Source organism: Salvelinus namaycush, chromosome 8, assembly GCF_016432855.1.
Source record: "Salvelinus namaycush isolate Seneca chromosome 8, SaNama_1.0, whole genome shotgun sequence".
Classification (NCBI taxonomy): Eukaryota; Metazoa; Chordata; class Actinopteri; order Salmoniformes; family Salmonidae; genus Salvelinus; species Salvelinus namaycush.
The window spans coordinates 57,529,802-57,556,410 of NC_052314.1; the positions used below are offsets into that span (position 1 = coordinate 57,529,802).

The 26,609-nt window shown below is 42.4% G+C and overlaps 2 protein-coding genes across 6 annotated transcripts in view; one reads left to right on the top strand and one right to left on the bottom strand.

The window, feature by feature from the left end:
* Positions 1–775: 775 nt before the first annotated feature.
* LOC120052903 (bifunctional UDP-N-acetylglucosamine 2-epimerase/N-acetylmannosamine kinase-like) overlaps positions 776–26,609 on the bottom strand; it is a 35,400-nt gene continuing 9,566 nt past the window's right edge. For 3 of the 5 annotated variants that reach the window (XM_039000116.1, XM_039000117.1, XM_039000114.1), the window contains exons 2-13: positions 18,264–18,475; positions 17,328–17,574; positions 16,699–16,906; positions 15,628–15,780; positions 14,997–15,209; positions 14,550–14,637; positions 11,929–12,142; positions 8,827–8,956; positions 8,123–8,344; positions 4,273–4,455; positions 3,932–4,051; positions 776–2,162 (exon numbers count right to left, since the gene is read on the bottom strand). In XM_039000116.1, coding sequence (XP_038856044.1) covers positions 1,927–2,162; positions 3,932–4,051; positions 4,273–4,455; positions 8,123–8,344; positions 8,827–8,956; positions 11,929–12,142; positions 14,550–14,637; positions 14,997–15,209; positions 15,628–15,780; positions 16,699–16,906; positions 17,328–17,574; positions 18,264–18,457 — 2,208 coding nt within the window. In that variant the 5' untranslated portion in view covers positions 18,458–18,475 and the 3' untranslated portion in view covers positions 776–1,926. Of the gene's footprint in view, positions 2,163–3,931; positions 4,052–4,272; positions 4,456–8,122; positions 8,345–8,826; positions 8,957–11,928; positions 12,143–14,549; positions 14,638–14,996; positions 15,210–15,627; positions 15,781–16,698; positions 16,907–17,327; positions 17,575–18,098; positions 18,123–18,263; positions 18,476–23,268; positions 23,407–26,609 lie in introns of those variants that run through there. The other 2 variants (XM_039000115.1, XM_039000118.1) reach the window with 2 other exon arrangements.
* LOC120052904 (complexin-1-like) overlaps positions 25,378–26,609 on the top strand; it is a 36,271-nt gene continuing 35,039 nt past the window's right edge. Inside the window, exon 1 of the mRNA XM_039000119.1 lies at positions 25,378–25,429. The gene's annotated coding sequence lies outside the window, so the exon portion shown is untranslated. The remainder of the gene's footprint in view (positions 25,430–26,609) is intronic.

A 26,609-nucleotide genomic window follows, 5' to 3' on the forward strand; every position in this document is an offset into this window, starting at 1 on the left:
CAAAATAAATTTAGAAATCTGTTATTCAATTATTGCACCCACACTGCTCGCGAGCGTCTGCGTTGCCAAAATAGAAATCAGTTCTATTTCTGACGCAGATCGCGCTGCAAGTCCTGCCTCTCCCATCTCCTCATTGGTTTATAGAAGCAGGTACCCACGTGCCATCTCCTCATTGTCTTTCAGTCACCCACGTGGGTATAACCAAACGAGGTCAGTGGCTGTAATGCACATCATTTATGAAAGTTGCCAATTGCAATATAAAGTCGAGAAGAAAAAGCCTGGAAGGAAGAGAGATGACTAGAAACGATTCGGTTGACCGTTTTATGTGTGTATTAATTGGCGGAGTAGAGGACCTTGTGCATTCCAGGTAAAATAACTCAATGTTTATATCCCAGGACAAATTAGCTAGCAACAGCAAGCTAGCTAAATAGGACAAATTAGCTAGCAAATGCAAGCTAACTAGCTAAATGTTTAATGCTTTTTGACCTGTCCCCAAATTAATATAATTGGTTCAGAGTTTGTTTTGATATTTTAACCTGCGTGTCGTGAACGCGTTTGGTGTGGAGGGACAAAATACATTTATGCACAATGGCGCACGCGCGCAGCTGGTTTTGAAGACTATTTCCCCTCTGGGACATTAAAGGCAAATCCTATGATAGCACAAACAGGCTGGCATTCCAACCAGCCCTGCGGTGTGTTTACGATGTAGCCTAGTTCAGCCACACCTAAAACGATGAATAGCATTGAATTAATCATATAGTAATCCACCCCAAACCATTTTCTAGTGTTTTTAATGTGTAAAATGACCATTGCATTGATAGGTCACAAAGTACCCAGGTGAAGTAAAATAAACTTCTATCCATGACATGATCAAAAGCAGGAATACACAAAATGGGATTATCACATGACTGATTTGTACACCGTAATCTCTTGAAATATGACAAGGCAAAAAAAGGTGTGCATAAAACAAAAAAAGAATGATAATGAAGACAAGTGATTTGGCAGCACACCTTCAATTGAAGCACAGTCAAGACAACTATGACATACATGGCCTTGGCACTACATTTGAGGGTAGGTCGTAACTGTGGTCCTAGAGAAGGTAGGCCTTGGGTCAGTCACGTGGGTTGCAGAACTGGTTCAAAATAAGATAGTGGCGCGAAGCTCTTACAGCTCGGTAAGACAAATACATATATTGTTAATACATCGTAGCAACATGCTGCTTTCATAGCGTGGCTTCAAAAAATAACATCTTCTACGTTTAGAAGTAAGAAGTAACAAAAACCATGGAATTATGAGGGTCAAAATATGGCCATGTAGTACAAGCATAAATGAATGCGAATGATCCTTATTTGGTCACATCTTTTGAAATCTTTTGTCTGGACACACCCAGCTATTCACTGGTACTGTGGCTGTACTCATGACTGTATAGGCTGTTATATGTATTCAGACACACACACACTACTATTTCAGTACTACTATTTTAGTACTGTAGTTAATAGTACTACCATTTTAGTACTGTAGTTAATAGTACTACCATTTAAGTACTGTATTAGGCATTTCATCCGCTGTAGAAATGATAATATGTTGACATTGAAAATTAGTCTATCACTGAAGAAACCTTTGGAAAATACACATAACTTGTCATTGTCTGACAAATAAATTATCGCCAATGGTTCGTCCAATAGAAGGTGCGATAGCTAGAAGAGCATGTCAGATAGTAGTATAGATGTAGGTCCTATTGGGTGGATCTATCTGTAGATCTTAGCCATTTCTATTTGCTAATAGCAAGTTCATCTTTCTACACCAGGGAATTGCAAGATATGGCCCTCCTCCTTTGGTGACCAATTAAATGAAAACTAGAACTTGGCAACTGACCAATGTTCTTAATAGATGCGCCTGGTTGTGTAGTCCACCACCGTAATGTTCTTAATAGATGCGCCTGGTTGTGTAGTCCAGCACCATGCTAGCGGCCCCCAGCAAGGCGGGCTCTTCGAGGTCGGATGTCAGGACCTGGATGCTCTGGGCGGAGGTGAGGGCTCTCTGACCTATGACCTGCTGGACAGGAGCCTGGTAGTGGGTGGCCAGCACCCCCGACAGGATGACCAGGGAGGGGTTGACCGTGTGGAGGATGTTGACGATGCCCACTCCAAGGGCCATGCCAGCTGAGGAGGAAAAGGGGAGAGGGGTTAGCTATAAAATACAGGATGGCTTTCATAGAGATGGCACAATGATTCGAACTGGGCCTAGACGATGATGTCAATGTCACATTTGGTAACATTTGATACCTTGTTGTCATGCATCATAATTCAGCTAGTAAATTAAAACGATGGTGGGAGGAAAGTGGTTTATCAAATGTATTTGACCAGGTCAGTCATTGAGGGAAAATAAATGGACAATACCTAGAGAGTCTACACCCCCTTCAACTCTTCACATTTTGTTGCGTTACAAAAAGTGGGATTGAATTGTAATTTCTGGTCAATGATCTATACAAAATACTCCATAATGTCAAAGTGAAAAGAAAAGTCTACACATTTTTACAAATGAATAACAATTTAAATAACTAATTGCACAAGTATTCATTCCCTTTGTTTAGGCAAGCCTAAATGAGTTCAAAAGTTAAATTTGTTATATGGACTCACAGTGTGACATAATAGGGCTTGACATGATTTCTGGATGACTACCTCTCTCCCCCATACATACAACATCTAATGTCCTTCAGTCAAGTATTGAATTTCAAGCACAGATTAATCTACAGAGAGCAGGGAGCTTTTCGAAAGCCTCAAAGAAGGGCAGTGACTGGTAGATGACTAACTAGCAAATCAGACATTGAATATCTCTTTAAGCAAGGTCAAGTTAATAATAATACTGTGGGTGAGGTATTAAACCACCTAGACACATCAAAGATGCAGTAGTGCTTCTGAACTGAGCTGCAGGACAGGAAGGAAACTGCTCCGGGATGTCACCATGAGGCCATTGGTGATTTTAAAACAGTTAAGAGTTCAATGGCTGTGATAGGAGTAAAACTGAACATTGTAGTGACTCCACAATAATGACGTAAATGACAAAGTGAAAAGAAACATACAGAATAAAAGTATTCCAAAACATGAATCCTGTATGCAACAAGGTACTAAAGTAATACTGAAAAAAAAAAAAAAATGCAAAGCCTTATGTTTGGGGCAAATCCAACAACACATCACTATGCAATTGCCTCCTTATTTTCAAGCATGGTGGTGGCTGCATCATGGTATGGGTATGCTTGACATCGGCAAATACTGGGGAGTTTTCCAGGGTGAGAAGAAACAGGATGGAGCTAGGCGCAGCCAAAATTCCAGAGGAAAACCTGATTCAGTGTGCTTTACACCAGACACTGGGAGAGGAATTCACCTTTCAGCAGGACAATGACCTACACTGGAGTTGCTTACAAAGAATACAGTACATGCTCCTGAGTGGCCAAGTTACAATTGACTTAAAATCTGTTTGAAAGCAAGACTTAAATGGCTGTCTAGCGATGATCCCAAAAAACCTTGGCGGAGCTTGAAGAATTAAAAAATATATAAAATGGCCACATATTGCACAATCCAGGTGTGCAAAGCTCTTAGGAAACTTACCCAAGAAGACTCACAGCTGTAATCACTGCCAAAAGTGTCCCTAACATGTATTGACTACTGGGGGTCAATACTTATCTAATCAAGGTATATTAGTGCTTTATTTTCATTCACCTTTTTTTTTTATGTTTTCATTTTTCTTCCACTTTAAGAGTATTTTGTGTAGATCATTGACGACATAAAATGTAATACCACTTTGTAACAATAAAATGTGAATAAATCCAAGAGGGGTGTAGACTTTCTATGGGCAAGGTATTACTTTAACTTATGAAGGAGTAGGTCTGATTTAAGGTGATGTTCAACCAACATAAGGAGTGTGGACCCACCTGTTCTGAGGACGGCTTCAGCCTTGCGGTTGCCCAGGCGGGCTGCGTTGATGAGGTGGATGGCGCTGACGGACTCAGCCTTCTTCAGATCCACCATCCCTTCCACCTCCAGCAGTTCCTCTGGAGAACCAAACAGACACGGGCCAGGGGTCGAATCAACATCTCTTTTTCACAAGACATGTTGCTTTAAGCTTAGCATCCCCTCCCTGGTGAAAACTGACACCCAATGTGTTCCAATGAACAAGTGCCTGCTTCAATGCATTATAACCACCATGCATTGTGCCTCTTGGTTTTATGTAAAGGATTACCAAACAATCTAATTAAGAAGTGTTCTAACTAACCGTCATGGAGCCTCTTGGCTTCTTTCTGCAGGGCCATGCCTGATGCGTAGGCCTCGATGCAACCACGGCTGCCACACATGCACTCCGGCCCGTCCAAAGACACCATAATGTGGCCCAGCTCAGCTGCGCAGAACGTACTGCCGTGGATCAGCTCGTTGTGCTGGATGATGCCCCCGCCGATGCCTGTTCACAAAACAAACAGAATGGTTAGTGGTGCCACCGCCGATGTCGGTGTGGCTTCCCGATCAGCACGACTACCTTATTCGTTTGGGGTCCTTTGTTAGCAAGGTTAAGTCACCCCTATAGTGACAAATGTTTGATAGCTACGCATGATGCGTAGCTATACGTATTGTGGCGTACAGCAGGTCAGCCACCAGGGGGAAACTCTTCGAGGCCTGGTGGCAGACAGTCTACATCACGAGGCGATGGCTCCCTCTGCTGGACGTGCCAGCTCTCGACGGGCTCTCCGGACAGGACTAATTGGGGCTGATTGTGGTTGGTGGGTAATCAAGGGCTGATTGCTCACCAGCTGTACGAGTCCCATAAAGTTGCCAGAAGGGCAGCACACAAGGCAAGAAAGGTGACTTCCGTATAGTTGGAGACGGTGCCCGAGCTAAAAGGAGGGAGTTCCGTTTTTGTGCCCGACAGGATACAGCAAGACCCGGAGCCCAAAAGACGGTGTCCCGGAGAGGGTCTCATGGGGGAGACCTATCCTTTTGATGTATTATTTAAATAAACACCCTTGAAACCGAGCTAATCCTACTCTGTCTGATCTGTGTAAACGTCTTGACCAAACCCCCTGGTCTGCCACAGTATCTACGCTGGCAAGAACGAACAAGCCTTATGTTGTGACTCACAGAAAAACTAACATGTGGTGTATCTTTGTTGTGCACCAGCTTGATGATGGCTAACACTAGCTAGCTAAGCAAGATTGCTAGTTATTCAGTTAATTGTTATGTTTGCTCCTTGATCAATGACAAACCGGGGCGTAGGTTTAACATTTTATAATTAGATACTTCAGCTAGCAATACAAATGGTAGAGCAACGTAGCAATCAAAACAACTTAATTTGTCACTATGGACGACGGCATTTAGCTAAGAACGGATCCTGTGCAAAGCAGGAAGAGTATTGCTCATTGGGTAGCTACACCTGTTCAGAAATTACACAACGGTCAAGTCCAGAGACATATATAGAGAGTGCGGGCGGTCAGATTTTATAACGGATGCCATGTTAGTGTCTTTATTCTCTACATTTTGGAGATGTAACACGAGAGCGCTGCCGACAATTCCCTCTATGAAATGACCAGCTGTAAACATGCGAAACGGAGGGAATTTTGACGTTTTTATTGATTAACATGTGTATCCAAGTCTGTCATGTGTTGTCAACAAATTGCATATCAGCTTTCACTGGACATATTCATTAGTTTTCCCATTCCATTCAGAAATAAACAGCACGGAAGCGTCAATTATAACCTAGCAGCGGCTATGGATGAGAAAGTGGTTCTCTCCGGACGTTCAGACAGAAACTGCATTGGCCCAACTCTAGATATGACTGGTTAAGTTTAAGTAATTAAAATGACCAATATTTGTATTTATTTTGTATGTATTAGTAAAATAAAAAAATCTCTATTGCTCCTCTTTTGTTCCTCAAGCAAGCGGAGAGGCCGACGACATCCCGGAAAGCCATCAGACCAATTCCTTGAATGCCCTACTCTGAGGTTTGCAGTGGTCTGAAACACATTATTTTGCTCAAAACGTATTGTTTTACCCTTTAGTGTGTATACATAACTGTATTTATACTTGGGATGTCGCTGGAGGACGTCCAATGTGTTTCGGCAAAAAAGTCATAAGAGTTTACAGTCATCATCCAGGGTTTGAAATGTACAGACATGCCACATTTCCTGTCAACGTGCCAAGGACCAACCAGAACGTGGAACATGACTATAGAAAACCATACTATTGTTGTCTGACATGAAAGAAGATAGAGGCATGGAAAGAATGTCACCATGCAGGTTTGCAGACAGACGTTTCAAACCCCAAACAATTATGCACTAAAAAAACAGTGAAATAGATTATCCGACAAATGGCGATTCAGGATTTACCCCCTAGGACTTACCCTACAGGTACCAACCTGTTCAGGTTTACCTTCCGGGACTTACCATCTACCACAAAGCTACTACCGGTCGTTACACAATGGGCCTACTGAATTAAACTCAGGCTCTCCAGGTCCGTATCCTATAATGTTCAGCCTACGATTCTCATCTCCCCAAAATGTCAAAATGAGTGGAAACAGATATAGGAACTTGCCTACCTTGTCTGTTGCCAGCTCTGCTCCACTGATCTGGAGTCTTTGGTTTGACTACAAATCGTGGTGAACCCTGCTCGCAGCGCCATCTGTTAGGTTCTAAAGTAAATAACTCACGGACACTAGAGAAGCTTAACCAAGTTGAATTCTTCCCAAAGGGTCGACACAGCTGTATTCAGACAAAGACATTTTTCCTCCACTACAAGTATATATACTCCACTTTAGGCACTACTCCTTCTCGCCAATCCTTACATCTTATGGTTCCACAGGAAGAGGGTAACAGGATAATGAACCATACTTTCTCCCTTCAGGTTGTCTGACCTGACCTCAACCCCTCCTTCGCCTAATCCACAGATGTCCATCCGCTTCCCCTCTAGCAATCCTGTGATCTCCTCCCGTCCACCCAACACATTCCAAAGCCATCTGTCTTTCTACAGAGAACCATTAACCTCAAATAAAAAACAGTCTTCCACTCCTTTATATACTATGCTTATGCGTATAACAATCTTCAAAGTTTACCCAGAATCCAACATCTTTTTGGCATGTATATGTAACCGGTGTGAAATGGCTAGCTAGTTAGCGGGGTGTGCGCTAATAGTGGTTCAATCGGTGACGTCACTTTGCTCTGAGACCTTGAAGAAGTTGTTTCCCTTGCTCCGCAAGGGCCGCGGCTTTTGTTGAGCGATAAACGATGCTTCCTGGGAGGCAGTTGTGTGCAGAGGGTTCCTGGTTCGAGGCCAGGTAGGGACGAGGAAAGGGAAAATATAGCCTATTGATAGAATAACGAGGTGTCTCAACTTTAAGCTTTAGGTTAATGACAGCTTAATTATGATTTACACATAAGCACTGCCTTAATTAAGAGATTATATACAAGCATGTGCTTTCATCTTTGCAATCGTTTCCAATGCCTCATGCCATTAAAATATTGTCCCCAGGAAAAGTTCAAGTGAACCAATTAGACATCTTAATAGTATCAGTACCAAATCTACTAATAATATGCATATCCTAGCTTCTGGGCCTGAGTAGCAGGCAGTTTACTTTGGGCACGCTTTTCATCCGGACGTGAAAATACTGCCCCTTATCCCAAAGAGGTTAATAGTATCAGTAGCATTGTCAAAACATGCTTACGGTGAGGTCTTTTCTTTTAGTCTCTCACTTTTGTAAAACTAAATGGTTTGCAAATGCCTCAACAACAATCCCTCATTCAATAGGGGTAGCCGTGGAGGACTGTTTCAGGACACAAATCCAGTTTTTCAATACCTTTTCAATCCACTCAAAAGGAAAAAGGTACTGATTGACATCTGATTGCCTCGTTTCGATTGGCCTGTTATGCACTCGATCCACCCATACTGTCATTGTTTACTATCCATCTCATCTCACGCCATTATGGGTGTGGAATTAATTCTCAACCTTTACTTACCATAACCTTTTAACTTAATTTAACTTTCTTTTTTATAATGACAGTCATGTATATTTCATAGAAATACAATGAACAGAAAATGAATGACCAAAGTGAATCATTCTAATTCTATGGTGGCAATATTACCTGTTCCAGTGATGACGGTGACAAAGTTCTCCACTCCTTTACCGTGGCCAAACTTCTTCTCTGCCAGGGCGGCACAGTTGCCGTCGTTATCGACCCAGACGGGCAGGTGGAGGGCGTCAGAGATGGGGGTGCGGATGTCAATGGAGCTCCACTCCTGGATCAGCTTGGTGGAGTGGAGGATCACACCCTCCTGTGGGTTCACTCTGCCCCCTGTCGACACACCTGAGGGGGGGGAGATTGCAAGAGAATCAGATCCTGTCAAACTAGGGGTATTTTCCTACTAGCTACTGACCACTTCTTTATTGAGGAAAAATGTACTTACTACGACTGTGATACGTGGTTGTCTCACCTAGCTACCATAAGATGAATGCACTAAGTCTCTCTGGATAAGATTGTCTGCGAAATTACTCAAATGTAAAAATGATTATATAGTGAGAAAACTAGGGTCTATGCAGACTTTGAAGCGTATTTATTGTCGTTGAGCACAAATAATTGGGGCAAGAGATTGTGACGGTTTACGCATTTAAAAACATTTAATAAAGTTCAGTTATTTGACACATGCTCAAGAACAGTGAAATGGTTCAATTGCAAGCCCCACCCAACAATGTGCTTCTTGACAGATTCGCATAAGAAAATGTTGCCAAATTCAAGTGCAAATCAAAACATAAAAAGGGACATTTCATGAAGGAGAGAAGGCCACATACCCACTCCCAGAATCCGGCAGTTGAGATGAACAGCATCAATGACTGCCTCCGTACACATCTTCAGTATCAGCTCCATCCTCGTCTCGTAAGTTTTGGGGTTCGCCTGTGTGTACTTCTTCACTATCTTACCCTACAATTAAAAATACGTATAAATCAGACCAATACAATAATATTTCAAATAAAATGTTCTTTAAAAATTAAATGTTATTTAATTGTTGCCCATATATGAAATAAGAAAGTATACGCCATTTAGGAGACAATTTTATCCGAAGCGACTTAGTCATCCTTGTATGCATCACTATTGGTGGCCACAGCAGAGCTCGAACCGACAACCATACAAGTGCCTTGCTCTACCAACTGAGCCACAGAGAACCACAAAGTTTTAAATTGTTGCCCACAAATATATTTCATGCAGATCAATCCACTTGTTCAAACACAATCAACCCATAAGTACATTTGGTACATTATTTGATAAGGAAGGCCACACAAGCAATGGACAACACAATGTGTTGGTTGACAAGTCAGTGCTTGTCTGACGTCAGGGATTTAATCAGCGTCTCAGTAGAATGCTATAACTGACAGCCACTTTCATCTGAGCAGCAGATGCTCATGGTGGTTCTCACGTAAAGTCAAATCTTAAATCAAAATGGGGCCTAATCAAATAAAAAAAATGTGTGTTTAAGACGACTTCCGTTAGGCTAAAGAATGATCGGTTGACTGTTGACATTCTAAATCTCCAACTTCAGAACTAATGGTTAGAAGATGACTTCTCACTGTTGACATTTGTGTTCAACTCCAACTTACTCACCGACGAAAATAAGTTTTAGACAATACACATGCCCGGGACAAATAAATTACATTTCTATAGCGCTTTCATCACCTGAAACCACTTCAAAAGCAAAAAATAAACAAGCAATACATCATGAGTAGCCTAGCTATAGTTAGGTCAACCAATAGAGGCCAAGTCTTTGAAAGCGGCATCCTCCAAAGATGGAGCGGGACAGTTCATGGCTTGATAAGAGGAAGGTGGGTCAGGGTAAAAAAGGCTAGAAATGGTACAGGCCTCGGGCTTATTCCATGAGAAGTGCAACGTCACTAAATATGCGTAGGTCTAGAACAGATTGTACATCACGCCACCTTGGTATGGTACAGTTGAAGTCGGAAGTGTACATACACCTTAGCCAAATACATTTAAACTCAGTTCTCACAATTCCTGACATTTAATCCTTGTAAAAATTCCCGGTCTTAGGTCAGTTAGGATCACCACTTTATTGTAAGAATGTGAAATGTCAGAATAATAGTAGATAGAATGATTAAATTTCAGCTTTTATTTCTTTCATCACATTCCCAGTGGGTCAGAAGTTTACATACACTCAATTAGTATTTGGTAGCATTGCCTTAAACAATTTCAACTTGGGTCAAACGTTTCGGGTAGCCTTCTACAAGCTTCCCACAATAAGTTGGGTGAATTTTGGCCCATTCCTCCTGACAGAGCTGGTGTAACTGAGTCAGGTTTGTATGCCTCCTTGCTCGCACACTCTTTTTCAGTTCTGCCCACAAATGTTCTATAGGTTTGAGGTCAGGGCTTTGTGATGGCCACTCGAATACCTTGACTTTGTTGTCCTTCAGCCATTTTGCCACAACTTTGGAAGTATGCTTGGGGTCATTGTCCATTTGGAAGACCCATTTGCGACCAAGCTTTAACTTCCTGACTGATGTCTTGAGATGTTGCTTCAATATATCCACATAATGTTCCTCCCTCATGATGTCATCTATTTTGTGAAGTGCACCAGTCCCTCCTGCAGCAAAGCACCCCCACAACATGATGCTGCCACCCCCGTGCTTCACGGTTGGGATGGTGTTCTTCGGCTTGCAAGCATCCCCCTTTTCCCTCCAAACATAACGATGGTCATTATGGCCAAACAGTTCCGTTTTTGTTTCATCAGACCAGAGGACATTTCTCCAAAAAGTACGATCTTTGTCCCCATGTGCAGTTGCAAACCGTAATCTGTTTTTTTTATGGCGGTTTTGGAGCAGTGGCTTCTTCTTTGCTGAGCGACCATTCAGGTTGTCGATATAGGACTCGTTTTACTATGGATATAGATACTTTTGTACCCGTTTCCTCCAGAATCTTCACACGGTCCTTTGCTGTTGTTCTGAGATTGATTTGCACTTTTCACACCAAAGTACGTTAATCTCTAGGAGACAGAACGCGTCTCCTTCCTGAGCGGTATGACGGCTGCGTGGTCCCATGGTGTTTATACTTGCGTACTATTGTTTGTATAGATGAATGTGGTATCTTCAGGCATTTGGAAATTGCTCCCAAGGATGAACCAGACTTGTGGAAATCTACAAAAAAAATTCTGAGGTCTTGGCTAATTTCTTTTGATTTTCCCATGATGTCAAGCAAAGAGGCACTGAGTTTGAAGGTAGGCCTTGAAATACATCCACAGGTACACCTCCAATTGACTCAAATGATGTCAATTAGCCTATCAGAAGCTTCTAAAGCCGTGACATCATTTTCTGGAATTTTTCAAGCTGTTTAAAAGGCACAGTCAACTGAGTGTATGTAAACTTCTGACCCACTGGAATTGTGATACAGTGAAACAATCTGTCTGTAAACAATTGTTGGAAAAATTACTTGTGTCATGCAAAGTAGATGCCCTAACCGACCTGCCAAAACTATAGTTTGTTAACAAGAAATTTGTGGAGTGGTTGAAAAATGAGTTTTAATGACTCCAACCTAAGTGTATGTAAACTTCAGACTTCAACTGTCCATCATCTTCTTATCTGCAACTTTTCTAGTTCCATCTTTGGTGGTTATGGGTATTCATCACAAACCTGAACTAGTTGGGTGTAGAGGGATAATGAACACACATAGATGGTGAGATAGAAATCTTGGAAGCACACGGCAGTGTGAGAATAGATGGATAGTGTAATGTACTGTATGTTTATTTTGCTGATGTACAACCAGGAAGATGATTTATGGTTTAAACCAATCACGACTAATAAGATGAATAATAATGAATCTAACATGCGGTGTAACCCCCACCTCACGCACCCCCCTCTCCAACCCCCCCCCCCCCCTCCCTATCACCGTACCCTCATGCTGACGATGGCCACGCGGAGGTTGGTCCCCCCCAGGTCGACAGCTAGGGCGCTCTGAGTCTCCAGGATGTGGTCGATGTCCTGGGAGATGTCCCACTCCTTGACGGGGGGGAAGCAGAAGGTCTTCTGCAGCGGCTCATCAAGGTCGATGGTCTGCAGGAACTTCAGGATGCGAGGCACTGCGTTCCCGTCGCCGTAGATCTTCGAGCTGAGGGGGGGATCCCACAGGATGAAAAGGGGAATTTTAGTGAGATTTCAGTTCTATGAAAAATTGCAACTTTGATGGTTACTATAAAAATAGAGGATTTTAGCTTTTAGACCAAATCTCAGTTATAGGAAACACTGAAAGAGCCAATGCTGCCGCAAAGAAATTCATATTTTTAATTTTTATTAAAGGTATAAGAAGATGTCTTAAACGATGACTGCACTGATTTGGCCTCGTTTTGAAGATTGCTCATTAAGAAATGCTAGCGGCCATGACTGAAGCCGAATGAGAGTTGTGGATTGATGTGGGTGTGATATGTTTGCATATTATAAACTGGTTGGTTCGAGTCCCGAATACTGATTGGCTGACAGTCGTGGTATATCAGATCATATACCACGGGTATGACAAAACATGTATTTTTACTGCTCTAATTATGTTGGTAACCAGTTTATAATAGCAATAAGGCACCTCATGGGTTTGTGGTATATGGCCAATATACCACGGCTAAGGGCTGTATCCAGGCACTCGGCGTTGCGTTGTGCATAAGAACAGCCTTTAGCCGTGGTATATTGGCCATATACCGCACCCCCTCAGGCCATATTGCTTAATTGTACCGTGGCAGGTACTGTTGTTTGTCCCTCCCGAGTCACCGTAGCAACAACATAGCCACTTCCTCAAAATATTTAAATAGAATTAATCTGTAATCAAGAAATCTGTATTTGATTTAGAAGTTTTTGCAGAGAAGGTCTTAGTCACGCAATTTGACATCTAGCTAAGGTGTTTGGTGCAGTATTTCTCAAGTAAACAAAATGTGCATGATAGATTCTCTGCTGTGCACTGACTAGTTTATCGAGTGGCTACACGCTCGGGACTGACTTCTGAGAACAACAACATGTCTACAACTTCATCATCTGCAAGCTGTCAAACTATGCTAAATATCAAATCAAATGTATTTATATAGCTCTTCTTAGATCAGCTGATATCTCAAAGTGCTGTACAGAAACCCAGCCTAAAACCCCAAACAGCAAGCAATGCAGGTGTAGAAGCAAATAAAGCACAAGCTACACGCTGTTTATCAGTGCCTTAAAAATCACTTGCTAGCTAGCTAAGTTCCAACTCTGTGTTTGTCAATGAAGCTAGAAAATAGTAGCCGTCAGGCACATTGAACAGCCAGGCCACAATCAGCTTATCAAGTCACTGGCGAGGTGTAACGTGTACGCGTCGGCGCAGTTTAGCTTTTTACAACTTTCTCACCATTACCAGAGTGTGCCTGTCCGGCAGTGTTTAATAGGGAATGATGTTACAAAACAGGTTGTGGGGGGACACTATGCTTACGAATTGGTTTAAGAATATTGACAAGTTCCAGTTGGGATACAAGTGCACTCTGATCGTCTCAATTCTCATTTTGGCCAAATAAGTGGCAGACTCAAGTGATTGACACTAAGAAACACATCAGCAAGTGGCCACTCCATAAAAGGGCTTAGGGCCCAGGGTTATTTCAACATAACATTGGCGACATGTTCTCTTACGTAAACAAGTCTGGAGGTGCTGAGTAATGGGCAGGCCCGTCTCACTGTCTGGAGGGTCTGGCTGCTACGATTGGATAGAGCGCAATCAGCACTGCTGTTTCTCTTCTGTTAGTGGGCACTGGGCAAGATCGCAATCCATCCCCAAGTATGTCGTGACAAACTCAGTTTTGGACGAGACTGACTTTGACCAAAATGATCCTATTTTACACTTTGTAATCAATTTTGACACTAGAATGAATGTTTGACTCGTATCGATGCCACATAGGCCGTTTAAAACCAAATACGTTGGTTCTAAGGGCCAGTTGACCTTTAAGTTCAGTTCAGAGTTTCTGTAACACACACTTTCCAGTGTTCTATTTGTGACACTCAAGGTGCAGGTTGATGGTCACTAGACTTGATACTGAATGTTATGGATTATTGTCATATCTGTTGATAGTGATTGACGCCAGACTGGATGTACAAGGACACTGATTATTCACCGTTGTATTGTACTGATGATGTTCTGTGACTACAAGACTCTCGGGCTTGTATTTCCACAACATTTGGTGCTTTCTGATTAGGATATAAAAGGACCTGTCTCCAAGAGGCTGGTGTTTCCACAACATTTGGTGCTTTCTGATTAGGATATAAAAGGACCTGTCTCCAAGAGGCTGGTGTTTCCACAACATTTGGTGCTTTCTGATTAGGATATAAAGGACCTGTCTCCAAGAGGCTGGTCTTTCCAGAACATTTGGTGCTTTCTGATTAGGATATAAAAGGACCTGTCTCCAAGAGGCCAGTTAGACATTTTCTCTGCTTCTGCGCTGGGTGGTGTCTCCCTGTTGGAACTTGTTATAACCCTGTAATAACCCCTTTTCTAGAGGTTATGTAATGATGCTTACCAGGGGTATCTCTTCCCAAACTGCAGCTCCAGGGCATGGTAGATCTTATTCTGAGTGTCTGCGTCTCGGACATGGAGGACGTTTTCACCTGGGAATAGAAAATACAGCTCAACATCCTATAAGAATTCGTAATGGGACGACTGGAAGAATGACAACAAAGCAATCGCCAAACACTCATACTGTACTGGCAAAGCCTTCAATTAAGAACTATACCAGGAAATATATAATGAAAAAGTAACACTGGTAACCACAAGTAGGCCCCCTAGTCTGCTCCAAATGGAGGCCACGCTTGCCTCCATAATGGCACACCATTTCTCCATTTAGTGCACTACTTTTGACCAGGGCCCATATTCAAGCACTATATAGGGAATAGGGTGCCATTTTGGACAAAACCCATGATTCTAGACCACCTGGTAAATGGTCATTGACTTCAGTAGACCCACCTACCAGTCTCTCTCCCAGTCTGCCTGGACCCCAGGTTGATGACGGGGGTCCCGAAGGCCCCCGCCTCTCTGACACCACAGCTGCTGTTTCCGATCATGGCCCCAGCGTGACACACCAGCTGGATGAACTGCTCGAAGGGCACGTGCTTCACCGCCCGGAAGTTAGGGTGCTGCTCGACGCCCTTTTTCCTCATCACGCGCACCATCTCCTTACTTCCTGTTGAGGAGACGGGACAGGGGTTACAAGACGGAACGGAGAAGACTGTGGGATGTCTAATTTCACCGACTCCTACACAGTCTACAGTTGGAGATTCAACTCTAGCCATGTCATGTTTTGCGATAGTGTTTTGTTGGATTTTAAGTACTGGTCACTTGGTATCTAATCCTTTCTGGGGAAGTTCTATGCCCTTCAAACCAGTCCTAGCCCTAATCATGAGACAGACTGAAGGACTGCAGCTGAACTAGATAAGCAGATACCTTCAACAGAGCAGCCTTCTCACACTATTGACCAAGGGAGGGCTGACACTGTAGCTCCAGCTCCACGATGTGTGTGTGGTTGCGCAATATGACGTGGCAAAGAGGAGAGAAATAAGGAAAGGGCGACGAAAAAAAACAAACAGAGAATCACCACTGACCTGCGTCTATGTTGGGGAAGAGGACGAGTGTTTTCTTGTTGAAGGTGATGAGGGCGTCCAACATCAGCTCGTAGATCTTGACGGAGTTCTTGATGTCGGTGGTGACCGGGTGCTGCAGGGCCACGATGTAGTCGTGCTCCTTCACATTGTCTCCTGTGAATGTCATTTAGAACATTCTCAGCATTCTAGTACTTTCTGAACAAGGGAAAGTCAACAGTCTACCGCTACCACTGTTCTTTCTGCCCCGTAGGGACTAGCTAAAAGCCCCATAAATCTGTGAACTGATTTAACAACATTCTTATAACACATTTTCCACGCCGAAGGTACTAGCTACTGTACCATATCACTGTACTATATAGTGATATATATACTATACCACTGTCCTAAAAGCTGTAATAAAAAGGGTGGCCCTTTCAACCCGCTTGGCCTGCAGCTTTGTCAATCACCCTTTTACTCAAGCCTCCACCTCATTCCAACCAATCAGGTCACTTGGACGCACTCCAGGGCACCACCTACTCACGCTCCATGTTAGGGTACGTTACCTGTATCTCGAGAAGACAAGTTGTTGGGATGCTGACGGACTTTTCAAATGCCGTTTCTGAAGTGTTGTGCGTCATTTGATGAGTGCGTGTTTGAAATGCTAGTGGGTTCATGTTGGGTGTAATGTCAGTCAGTGTTCGTTATAACTGTATGACAAAGACACAGCGACCTTGTCACCTTGGCGATGTAAAGGCAGGCCATGACCTACAACCTAAAACAAAAACGCCATCACTGTCCTCAGTCCAAATAACTGTAGCGGACTAGGCCATCAAGGTCAGTACTATGTCCGACCAAGAGATCTCTGCATATTCAAATAGGAGTTCAAAGCTGGTGCTGTGCAGAAACGGTAGCCGTTTTAGTTTGGTGGCATGACACTGACAGCAGAGGTTGTTATTCCCTGCCTGACCAGGAAAAACTCTGGGCCCTGGAACCTGGCTATTAGTCTGGTATACTGCATTGAACTGCGTTCCCCGCTGAAAAAGTTGGAACGCCACTGATTTAAGGGTGAAGGATAGGTACTACTACACGTACCGAGCCAGTTCCTGATGATGTCCATGTAGTCGTCACGGTGATGGGCGGCCAGCAGCTTGTCGTAGGAGGGGCAGCCGGCCAACAGGATGCGAGTGTGGTCCTCACACATGGCGATGAGGTGCTGTTCGGCGGTGCGGGTGCAGCAGGCGTGGTAGTGGGCCAGCTTGGAGATGGCGTGGCGGATGGAGTCGTCGATGGTGCCACTCACCTGGGATGGGAAAGGAGGAATCAGGGTAAAAGTCTGTTTATTGTCTCTGTGGCGGTTCGTTGAGTGTCTAAAGCACTGCTATTGCCCTTAGGGAACAAATAGTTGTTTTTATTGAACCAAGACTATCATTATCTCTGTTATGTTGCCTTCTTTGGTTTCCAGTACTTTTGTGTATTTTTGGTAGCCTCGTTATTTTTTTATGGTAATAACTCTAATAAAAGTTAAAATGGCAATTACAGAGTAAATAGTAAGTAAAATACACAAAACGACAGCTCAAAAACGTCCTATATCAAATACCAGGTAACTACAAGTGGAGGGAGCCAACCAATAATTTAATCTAGTTATATTCACCTCCCAACACAGATATACCCTACTTCCTGAAAAACCTTGATACATGACATCACTTCCTCCATCCCCTCACCTCTCCTCCCTCCAGGTGCAGGATGCGAATGTTCATCAGGGCGGCAGCCGTTGCCAGGGCGAGGGCATCGAAGCGGTCGCCGTGGACGACCAGAATGTCGGGGCGAAGGCGGTGGAGAACATCTGGCAGCTTGACCAGCGCCAGACCCACTGACTCCACCATGGCTGCCTCGTCCTCCCCACGCACGATGGTGTGCAGCTTGGAGCCGATGTCAAAGTCATCCTGCTCGATCATCCGGAACGTGTTGCTAAAGGAGGACAGGTGGTCAAACCAATCATTTCATTCATGAAAGAATACATTTTAGACAAATTAAAAACACATATAGTTGATTCAACTAAGTGAAATGAAGAATAAACACAAAATATCGTCACGGATAAAAACAGAAATTCAGACTTATTTCCATTGTGGTCCTCATTTAGGACAGGAGTTTTTCCTGGTCAGGTTAAGCAATCAGAAAAAACTTGAGACATGATTACTCAATTAACACTTTTTCCTCAGAGTGCAAATAAACAATGACTGTCATTGTAAAAACATTGGCAAATAGTTGTGATTTCAGTGGATCGGGAAAAACTAGTTCCAGCACCACCACCTCTAGCTCAAACTCACCCATAATCATCAATGAGATGGGATCCCAGCACCACCACCTCTAGCTCAAACTCACCCATAATCATCAATGAGATGGGATCCCAGCACCACCACCTCTAGCTCAAACTCACCCATAATCATCAATGAGATGGGATCCCAGCACCACCACCTCTAGCTCAAACTCACCCATAGTCATCAATGAGATGTGATCCCAGCACCACCACCTCTAGCTCAAACTCACCCATAATCATCAATGAGATGGGATCCCAGCACCACCACCTCTAGCTCAAACTCACCCATAGTCATCAATGAGATGTGATCCCAGCACCACCACCTCTAGCTCAAACTCACCCATAGTCATCAATGAGATGGGATCCCAGCACCACCACCTCTAGCTCAAACTCATCCGGGTTGGCCTTGATGCCAAACATGATGGGCGCCAGCTTGGAGTAGTCCGCCCGGTTACACGTCGCCACGCACACCCGCAGCTTCCTCGTGGCTTTGTTCTCCTCCATCTTGTCAGTCTTCTCTCTCATCCTCTGCATTCTCAGATAGTACAGTTCCTGGTGAGCAGAGAAAAAGCGATGGTGTTCAGAGTTGAGATGCTGGAATGTCAGTCAAAAGAAGCTGTGCTGAAAACAATGAGGTCTGATGCTCCTCGTCCTGTTATGGCATGGTGGATATAGGTTAAAGGTAGAATCTGCAGTTGCTACATCTGTTTTTGGACTAAGCAATTAATGATATATACTCATTGATTCTTGAAGAACATAACTTATAAAATGCCTCATGAGCTAAGTTCAACTGTCGTACCTCATCAGAACCCCAGAATATAAGCTTGTTTTACTCTGTTTGTAAACGGTATAAATGTAAACCAACTCAACATGGTTAAAACTATAATTTTGACATCATGGATGGCCAGTCATTGAATCCATAGCTCCATCTATGAATCTGAGAGGGGCTACATTTCGCCAGGCCCATCCTTCAGCTTTTTACCACAACGGCGGTGAACGCTTTGTTTTTGTTTTAACTAAAGATTTTAGGTTTAAGGTTGAGCAATAACTGACAATCTTCATTGGCTCTTCTGAGGGGTATACTACAAAGCAAGCTAGATGTTCCTCAGGTTTTTATAAAGCTAGTCAGCTTCACTTTCCAGCTCAGGTTATATATGTATTATGGCTATTGATCGTGCACCCGCAGCTTACTCGAGCCTGCTCGAGCTGGGAATGTAACTGCGCGTTCATTGTGCACGTGGCTAGTCGAACTCTGAACTCTTCATTGAAACATCAATCCATGGGTGAGTCAGTGCCACATTTTCATTTGTGCTGAAATCCAAATGAAAGAAAAGGTTATTTTGCAAATTCAGCAGGATATGGTGTGAAATAGGCTCTTTGAAGTGTTCTTTTATTTCGTACAGTTAATGCCATCTTTGGTATGCACAAGCATAGCATTGATAAAAATAGTCATACAAAAAGTTTTCCTGCGCAGGAAGTTTCAAATGCATTCTGTCATTACTAGCTACTTTAACATTACTATTTAACACGTAAAAAACATTTGATTAATAAAATATTTAAATGAACACCCGCCAAACACGGGTAGATTTTGGCATTGTCGGGTAAGAATGTCTAATTCAACAGCACGTGGTCACACTAACCTACAGTGTGAGAATTTTATAATAACAGTCAAGTATGGGCACAAGTGCGAGTTGTGATTTATAGATAAATAAATGCTGCAGTAGCTGTTTTCAAAGAATTTCTGCCATTTTGTTTCATATATGGTAATCCACAAAGATTTCTAAATCTAACGTTATAGGGGGGGGGGGGCGGGGGGCGCTCAAGATGGCGGCATTAGAGGTCATAGAATTTCTAGCTGAAGAACAATTTAGGGTTCTCTCAAAGTTTATAATTTTAGGCTGCACTTGTAATAAAAAAAATAGAACCATACAGTGTAGCTATTTTGAATAATTTTGTAATTACTCAAGCCATTTAAATATTTTTGGGCCGATTTCCAACGAACAAGCTAGCTAGCTATTGAAAAGTTTCAGCATGTTTAGCTAACATCTTCATAGCTAGCAGCATGGAGTCAGGACAAACTGTTGTTGTTGCCGAGATAAAGGATGTTGAGACTTCCAATGAAAAAAAGAGGTATTGCTGAAACTCATTCATATGCTTGTAGTGTAGAAAAGGGGGGTGAATGGGATTCATGCCCGAATACCCCAACCAAGGAGCAGCTTCCAAAGAAGCTGAGAAGCGAACCATCACTGGTTCAGCTACAGGACAACATCGTCCGCATCCTCACGGCTAAAATCAAAGAGAGCGCAGATGACATCATGGACTTGGGTGAAAAAGAACACTCAGCATCCTTAACCTGAAGAAAGAAAGTAAATACTCTAAAGCAACATTGAAAACTCACAGAAATGGAGTCAAAGGTTAACGAGACTGACCGGTACAGTCGGAGAAGGAATCTTCAAATGTACAGAATCGCAGAAAGATCTGACAAGAACATTAAAGCAAATGTAAAGGACATTTGCTGGGCAATAGTCCCGGAGGCCGGGCTGAGTGTTGTTGCAGGTTCCCTGGATGTGGTGCACCGCCTGCGTAGGCTGAGAGATGAGTAGAACAACCAGCCACCACGACCAGTGATCATGAGATTCATCTCCAGTACAGCGAGGGATCGGACATGGAAAAGTGCAAAGACAAATGACTATTTCAAGAACAACAACCTGAGGTTCAAAATGGACAGCATTTGATAAAAGAAGCTTGGAATCGTCTGTGGCCGATGATTGAGAGAGCAAGGAAGGAGGGGAAAAGTACATACTTCGCAGGAGTCAAGGCTTGTCAAATGGCAGGGAAATTCACACTGACAACTAGCTTCTTAACGGCTACTGGATTTATCAAGTGAGTGGTGCAGGAGTTATTTTATTTGCAACTGGTAAAATGTTTCATTTTGTGAGGAAAGAGCATTCTTTGTTTTTCGTAAAGTTTTTTTTATGGCAGAGAAATTCACACTGACACTTAATGTTAGCTTGATGGCTATTCGTTATACCAATGATGGCGCAAATGTTAGATTTAACTTACAATTGGTAAAAAAAAATATATATATATATATGTTTTCACCTGCATGGTGCAAAGGACTGTTTTATTTGTAACTGGCAAGAACGTTTAATTTTGTGAGAACCCGTTACATGTAAAAACTCCCGAGTGGCGCAGCGGTCTAAGGCACTGCATCTCAGTGCTAGATGCGTCACTACAGGCCCTGGTTCGATTCCAGGCTGTATCACAACCGGACGTGATTGGGAGTCCCATAGGGCGGCGCACAATTAGCCCAGGATCGTCTAGGTTAGGGTTTGCCGAGGTAGGCGGTCATTGTAAATAAAAATGTGTTCTTAACTGACTTGCCTAGTTAAATAAAAGGTGAAAAACAAATAAAAATTATTCTTCATATAGTGATAGTAAATATGATTTTTTTTTTTTCAGCGGAATTTGTAATATTTTGAAAAGGAAGTCTTTATTTTTGTATTGTAAAAGGTAAGTGCCGACTTATTTAATTCAAGAAACTCATGCCTGTTCCACAGATACGGTGTTTTGGAAGCGTCAATGGGGTAATGATATTTGGCTTTCATTTAGTACCAGTCAGTCAGCAGGTGTCACTCTTCTAAAAATCTACTTTAAGGATCATACACTGAGGAAGCAGACAACGCAGGGACATGGATTATGCCATTGGTAGATGTCAACCACATTCAATTCATTGTGGTGAATACTTGTGCTACCAATTACAAGTCGAGTATCTATTTTACTTAGAGACAAAGTTGTCTAGTAAAGTTGTCAACATTTCCGTTGGCCAAAGTAATATGAGGGTGGAGATTTTAATACAGCATGACATGATCATCTAGATAGATGGCCTCCTAAGAATAGCAACTCTGATTGCGAGATAAGGAATTGTGTTTAAGGTTAAATGTTTGAGATATTTGGAGACATAAGAACCCATAAGAAGATGTTTACATGGAGTACTAAAGACTTATCTATATAGTCCCGTATTGAGGTCTGATATCTGGAGATAAGGCCGACAAGGTTGATACGGCCTCAATTGAACCATCGACTTCAATAGACCATAAAGGGATTTCATAACGATAAATATGCATGGTTTGTCAGCAAAAAAAAAGTTAAAAGGTTACTGGAAACTGAATAAGACTTTACTAGAGAGTATTTACGAAGGAAGTAGCAGAAATTATTGATAAATATTGGAACTGTGCGTGTGTTATGAATACATTTGGAAGTTACTGGGAACTGATGAAATTTGATAAGGCTTTTGGCCAGTTCAATGGGGAACGAAGTTGCGCGTGCCAAGAGAGAAAAATAATAAGATCATAAAAGGGAATAATGGATTATACAAAAAAAAAAAAAAAAGATCTACCGGTAACTAAAATCAGGAATTACTGGAGCTATCATCACTGCAAATGCAGTTAGACTGTTCCTTTGTGTAATTATGGCAAAAAAATATTTGGGCTGGTAAAATATATATTTTTTTAAACGAGTGGCTGGTAGATTATTATTATTATTTTTTATCTACCTGCCACAGTGACTGGTATACAACGAGTTAGTTTTAGGCCCGTCTTCCTCAAATGAAAGGGATGTTGACAATCTATGCGAGAGGGAGGGAATCTGATTTCATTGGTCCTCAACTTGCAGCAGAGCAGACACACTTTCATTCAGGATAAATGGAGTTAGCCTGCCTCGGAGCAGCTTTATTCTGGAGCAGCTTTATTCTGAAGGATTCGTTGCCAAAGAAATGTACCTGGCTAAAAAGGTGAGACGTTCGTGAGTTACCCTCAGAGTTGACCAAAGTTTCCTCACTATCTCCTCAAACCAGATTCATAGTATAGGGCTATGGTCTGCTGTGTCAACTAACTATGCCTGGTGATCTGTTGTTGTTCAACCTACAAGGCTACTTCTATCAACAACTCTGATCGGGACTACTACTATCTAGAAGGGAATGTCACGAAGCCGGATCAATAAGTTAGCCAGCTAGCTAACTTAAATGTTCAGAAATAACTTCACATTTAGGAATATATGCTTGACATTGGTACGGACTGATTCGATTGTTATCCAAGTTAGCAGGATCACCAAAGTTAGCCAGCTTTGTAGTATATTCCTCTGATCCGACTACAACAACTCTGACCTGGGGCTGTTTTCACAAAGCGTCTAGGAGTAGGAGTCCTGATCTCGGATCAGAACCCCCCCCCCCCCTGTACATTCATTATAATCTAAAAAAGCCACTATGAATATGGACCCTGGGCTACTCTCATCTACACTACAACAGTAACACCTCGTATTGTATCTCCATGCAGGACAATACTCACATGGTTTCTCCTGTTATGCAGGCACTGTTGCATGAAAACAGACCCCCTCCCCAAAAAAGTGGTAAAAAAACAAAATCGCAAAACTAATTAATAAACAAATACTAGCCTTATATAGTCCTGTCCTCATGGACAGACACCTGTTCTGATATGGAATGTAAGGACACAGTCTGACAATTATCTCCACAATCATTGGCTGCAACTTATGACAACCAATCACAGCTATGATGTTGAAGGTGCACAGTGAAGGTTCCCGGAAAAGTCATAGGTCAGAGTTTAGTGCCCCCGCTGCCATTGCATGTAATAAAGGGTTAGAGAGAGGTGGGGTCATAGGGATTTGCAATAGACATTTAGCGAACCAACCACAATGATTTGTCATTCTCAACCATTGGTGGAAAAAGCAACCAATTGTCATGCTTGAGTAAAAGTAAAAATACTGGAGTCATTTTCTATGAAGGTAAAAGTCACCCAGTAAAATTCTACTTGAGTTAAAGTCAAAGTACTTGGTTTAAAATATACTTAAGTATCAAAAGTTAAAAGTATAAATAAATTCAAAATTCCTTATATTAAGCAAACCAGACGGCACCATTTTCTTGGTTTGTTTTTATTTACAGATAGCCACGGTCACACCAACATTCAGACATCATTTACAAATGAAGCATGTATGTTTACTGAGTCCGCCAGATCAGAGGCAGTAGGGGTGACCAGGGATGTTCTCTTGAAATGTATGTGAAGTGGACCATTTTCCTGTCCTGCTCAGCATTCAAAATGTAACGAGTACTTTTGGGTGTCGAGGAAAATATTTTCTTAAGGAATGTAGTGAAATAAAAGTAGTTAAAAATATAAATAGTAATACTAGTCTGAATACTTTCCGAATGCACTGTATATAAATATGCTTCTGTGTGTTTTGTTTGTAAGCTCAAAATGGACAGTGACATCCACTTTTTTTGAAAAACAAAATACATTCTCTGTTATCATAGAATATGGGGTCATCCTGCAGGTGGTCTCTGAAACAAATTAAATATTTGTATGAATCCATTAAAGTCTAAGTTGGGGAGAGTTTCCTCCAAAGGTCGAGAGAGAAGGCCCTGCTGTACACTCCAGCCACTAACAAATTACCTGTATATGTGGTCAAGAAATGTCAACACTGATGTAATGGTGAAGTTGGTCACCTGGAAGCTTAGCCAGACATGGTCTACTGGTTTATTGAAACTCTACACTCAAACTGTTGTGATATGTTTAATTTGATTACTGTAACCATTTTTTTAAGGCACATGACACAAAAGCAGGTATAAAAAAAGAGATTAACAAGGAAGTAAAGCTTTGAGAAAATGTACTTCAGATGTCTAGTACTTTTCTCCCGGGTGCCCTGTCATGGCTGCCTGCTTTGACGCCTGTCATGTCTCTGCTTGTCTTTGTCAATAAAACATTTCATACTCTGTAAGCCGTCCTGATTACAGAATGTTTCTGAACGTATTATGAATCTACTTCAGTGGTATCTCAATTAAGAAAAGTATTGATATAGCCTACTCTAGCCTATGCTGTGTATTCAAGATTGGTCAAACGCTAAAATCAAATTCAACAGAAGACCAAACAATTATTTATTTTTTAAGTCAGAACTGATAACACATCAAGATTGTTCCTAGGTGAATATTTACACAGTATAGGCTAACCCCTGAAATGATCAACAAAACAAAGGAGATGATCTTGGACTTCAGGAAACAGCAGAGGGAGCACCCCCTATCCACATCGACGGGGCAGCAGTGGAGAAGGTGGAAAGTTTTTAAGTTCCTGGGCGTACACATCACGGACAAACTGAAATTGTCCACCCACACAGACAGTGTGGTGAAGAAGGCGCAACAGCGCCTCTTCAACCTCAGGAGGCTGAAGAAATTTGTCTAGGCACCTAGAACCCTCTAATTTTTACAGACGCACAATTGAGATCACCCTGTCGGGCTGCATCACCGCCTGGTATGGCAACTGCACCGCCCACAACCACAGGGCTCTCCAGAGGGTGGTGCGGTCTGCACAACACATCACCGGGGGCAAACTACCTGCCCTCCAGGACACCTACAGCACCCGATGTCACAGGAAGGCAAAAAGATCAAGGACAACAACCACCCGAGCCACTGCCTGTTCATCCCGCTACCATCCAGAAGGCGAGGTCAGTACTGGTGCATCAAAGCTGGGACCGAGAGACTGAAAAATAGCTTCCATCTCCAGGCCATCAGACTGTTAAACAGCCATCACTAGCACATTAGAGGCTGCTGCCTACATACAGACTTGAAATCATTGGCCACTTTAATAAATGGATCACTAGTCACTTTAATAATGCCACTTTAATAATGTTTACATATCTTGCATTACTCATCTCATATGTATATACACTGTATATTATACCATCTATTGCATGCTGCTCGGTCATGGCTCATCCATATATTTATATGTACATATTCTTATTCCATTCCTTTACTTTGATGCATGTGTATTAGGTAGTTGTGGAATTGTTAGATTGCTTGTTAGATATTGCTGCACTGTCGGAACTAGAAGCACAAGCATTTCGCTACTCGCAATAACATCTGCTAACCATGTGTATGTGACCAATCAAATTTGATTCAATTTGTATTGTTACAAACGAATCACCCCTTCAACAGAACTAAGACTAGAGAACATTGAGAGGTCTTCCACTAGCTGAAAAGTAATAATTAACTAGCAGCAGAGCGGCAGTGTACAAACGCAGCCCTACCAACGCCCAGGCAAACAGACTCCTAAAACAACTGCTGCCAAAAGAACAAGACTGTAAAAGTTAGTTAACTACAGGCTAATATTGACAGACGCGTCAAACAAATAACCCAGCCTGGACCTTCCTGGAGGTGGTTTACCACCAGACTGTGCCAGACTTGGTCCTGAAGTAATCAACTTTGGAGCAGATGATAATAAATCAATGTAAACTGAGATTTAAGTTCGGTTTCCACAGACCCACGATTAAGCCTTCTCCACTGAAAATGATTTTTAAAAATCTAGGACAGGCTAAAAACCAAGGCTGCTCACCACAGTACAGTTTTGAGGCTTCTCATAAAAGCTTTCGATGACACCCGGTTAAACAAAATAACTACTGTAGTACAGGATTAAGACAGTGGGCCTACATTCAGGCATCGTCACAGCATCCAAAACGACCACAAATACTCGAAACACCTAGCTGACCTTTTCCCAATAAACCTGGGATATCAAGGTATAGCCGGTGAACCGCTCTGACCATCATAAAAAGATATAGCTAGTGACCCAAATGTTGTGACATTCTTAACATAAGGAGTCAAAGTTTGGCCTCATCAATGTATTAGCCT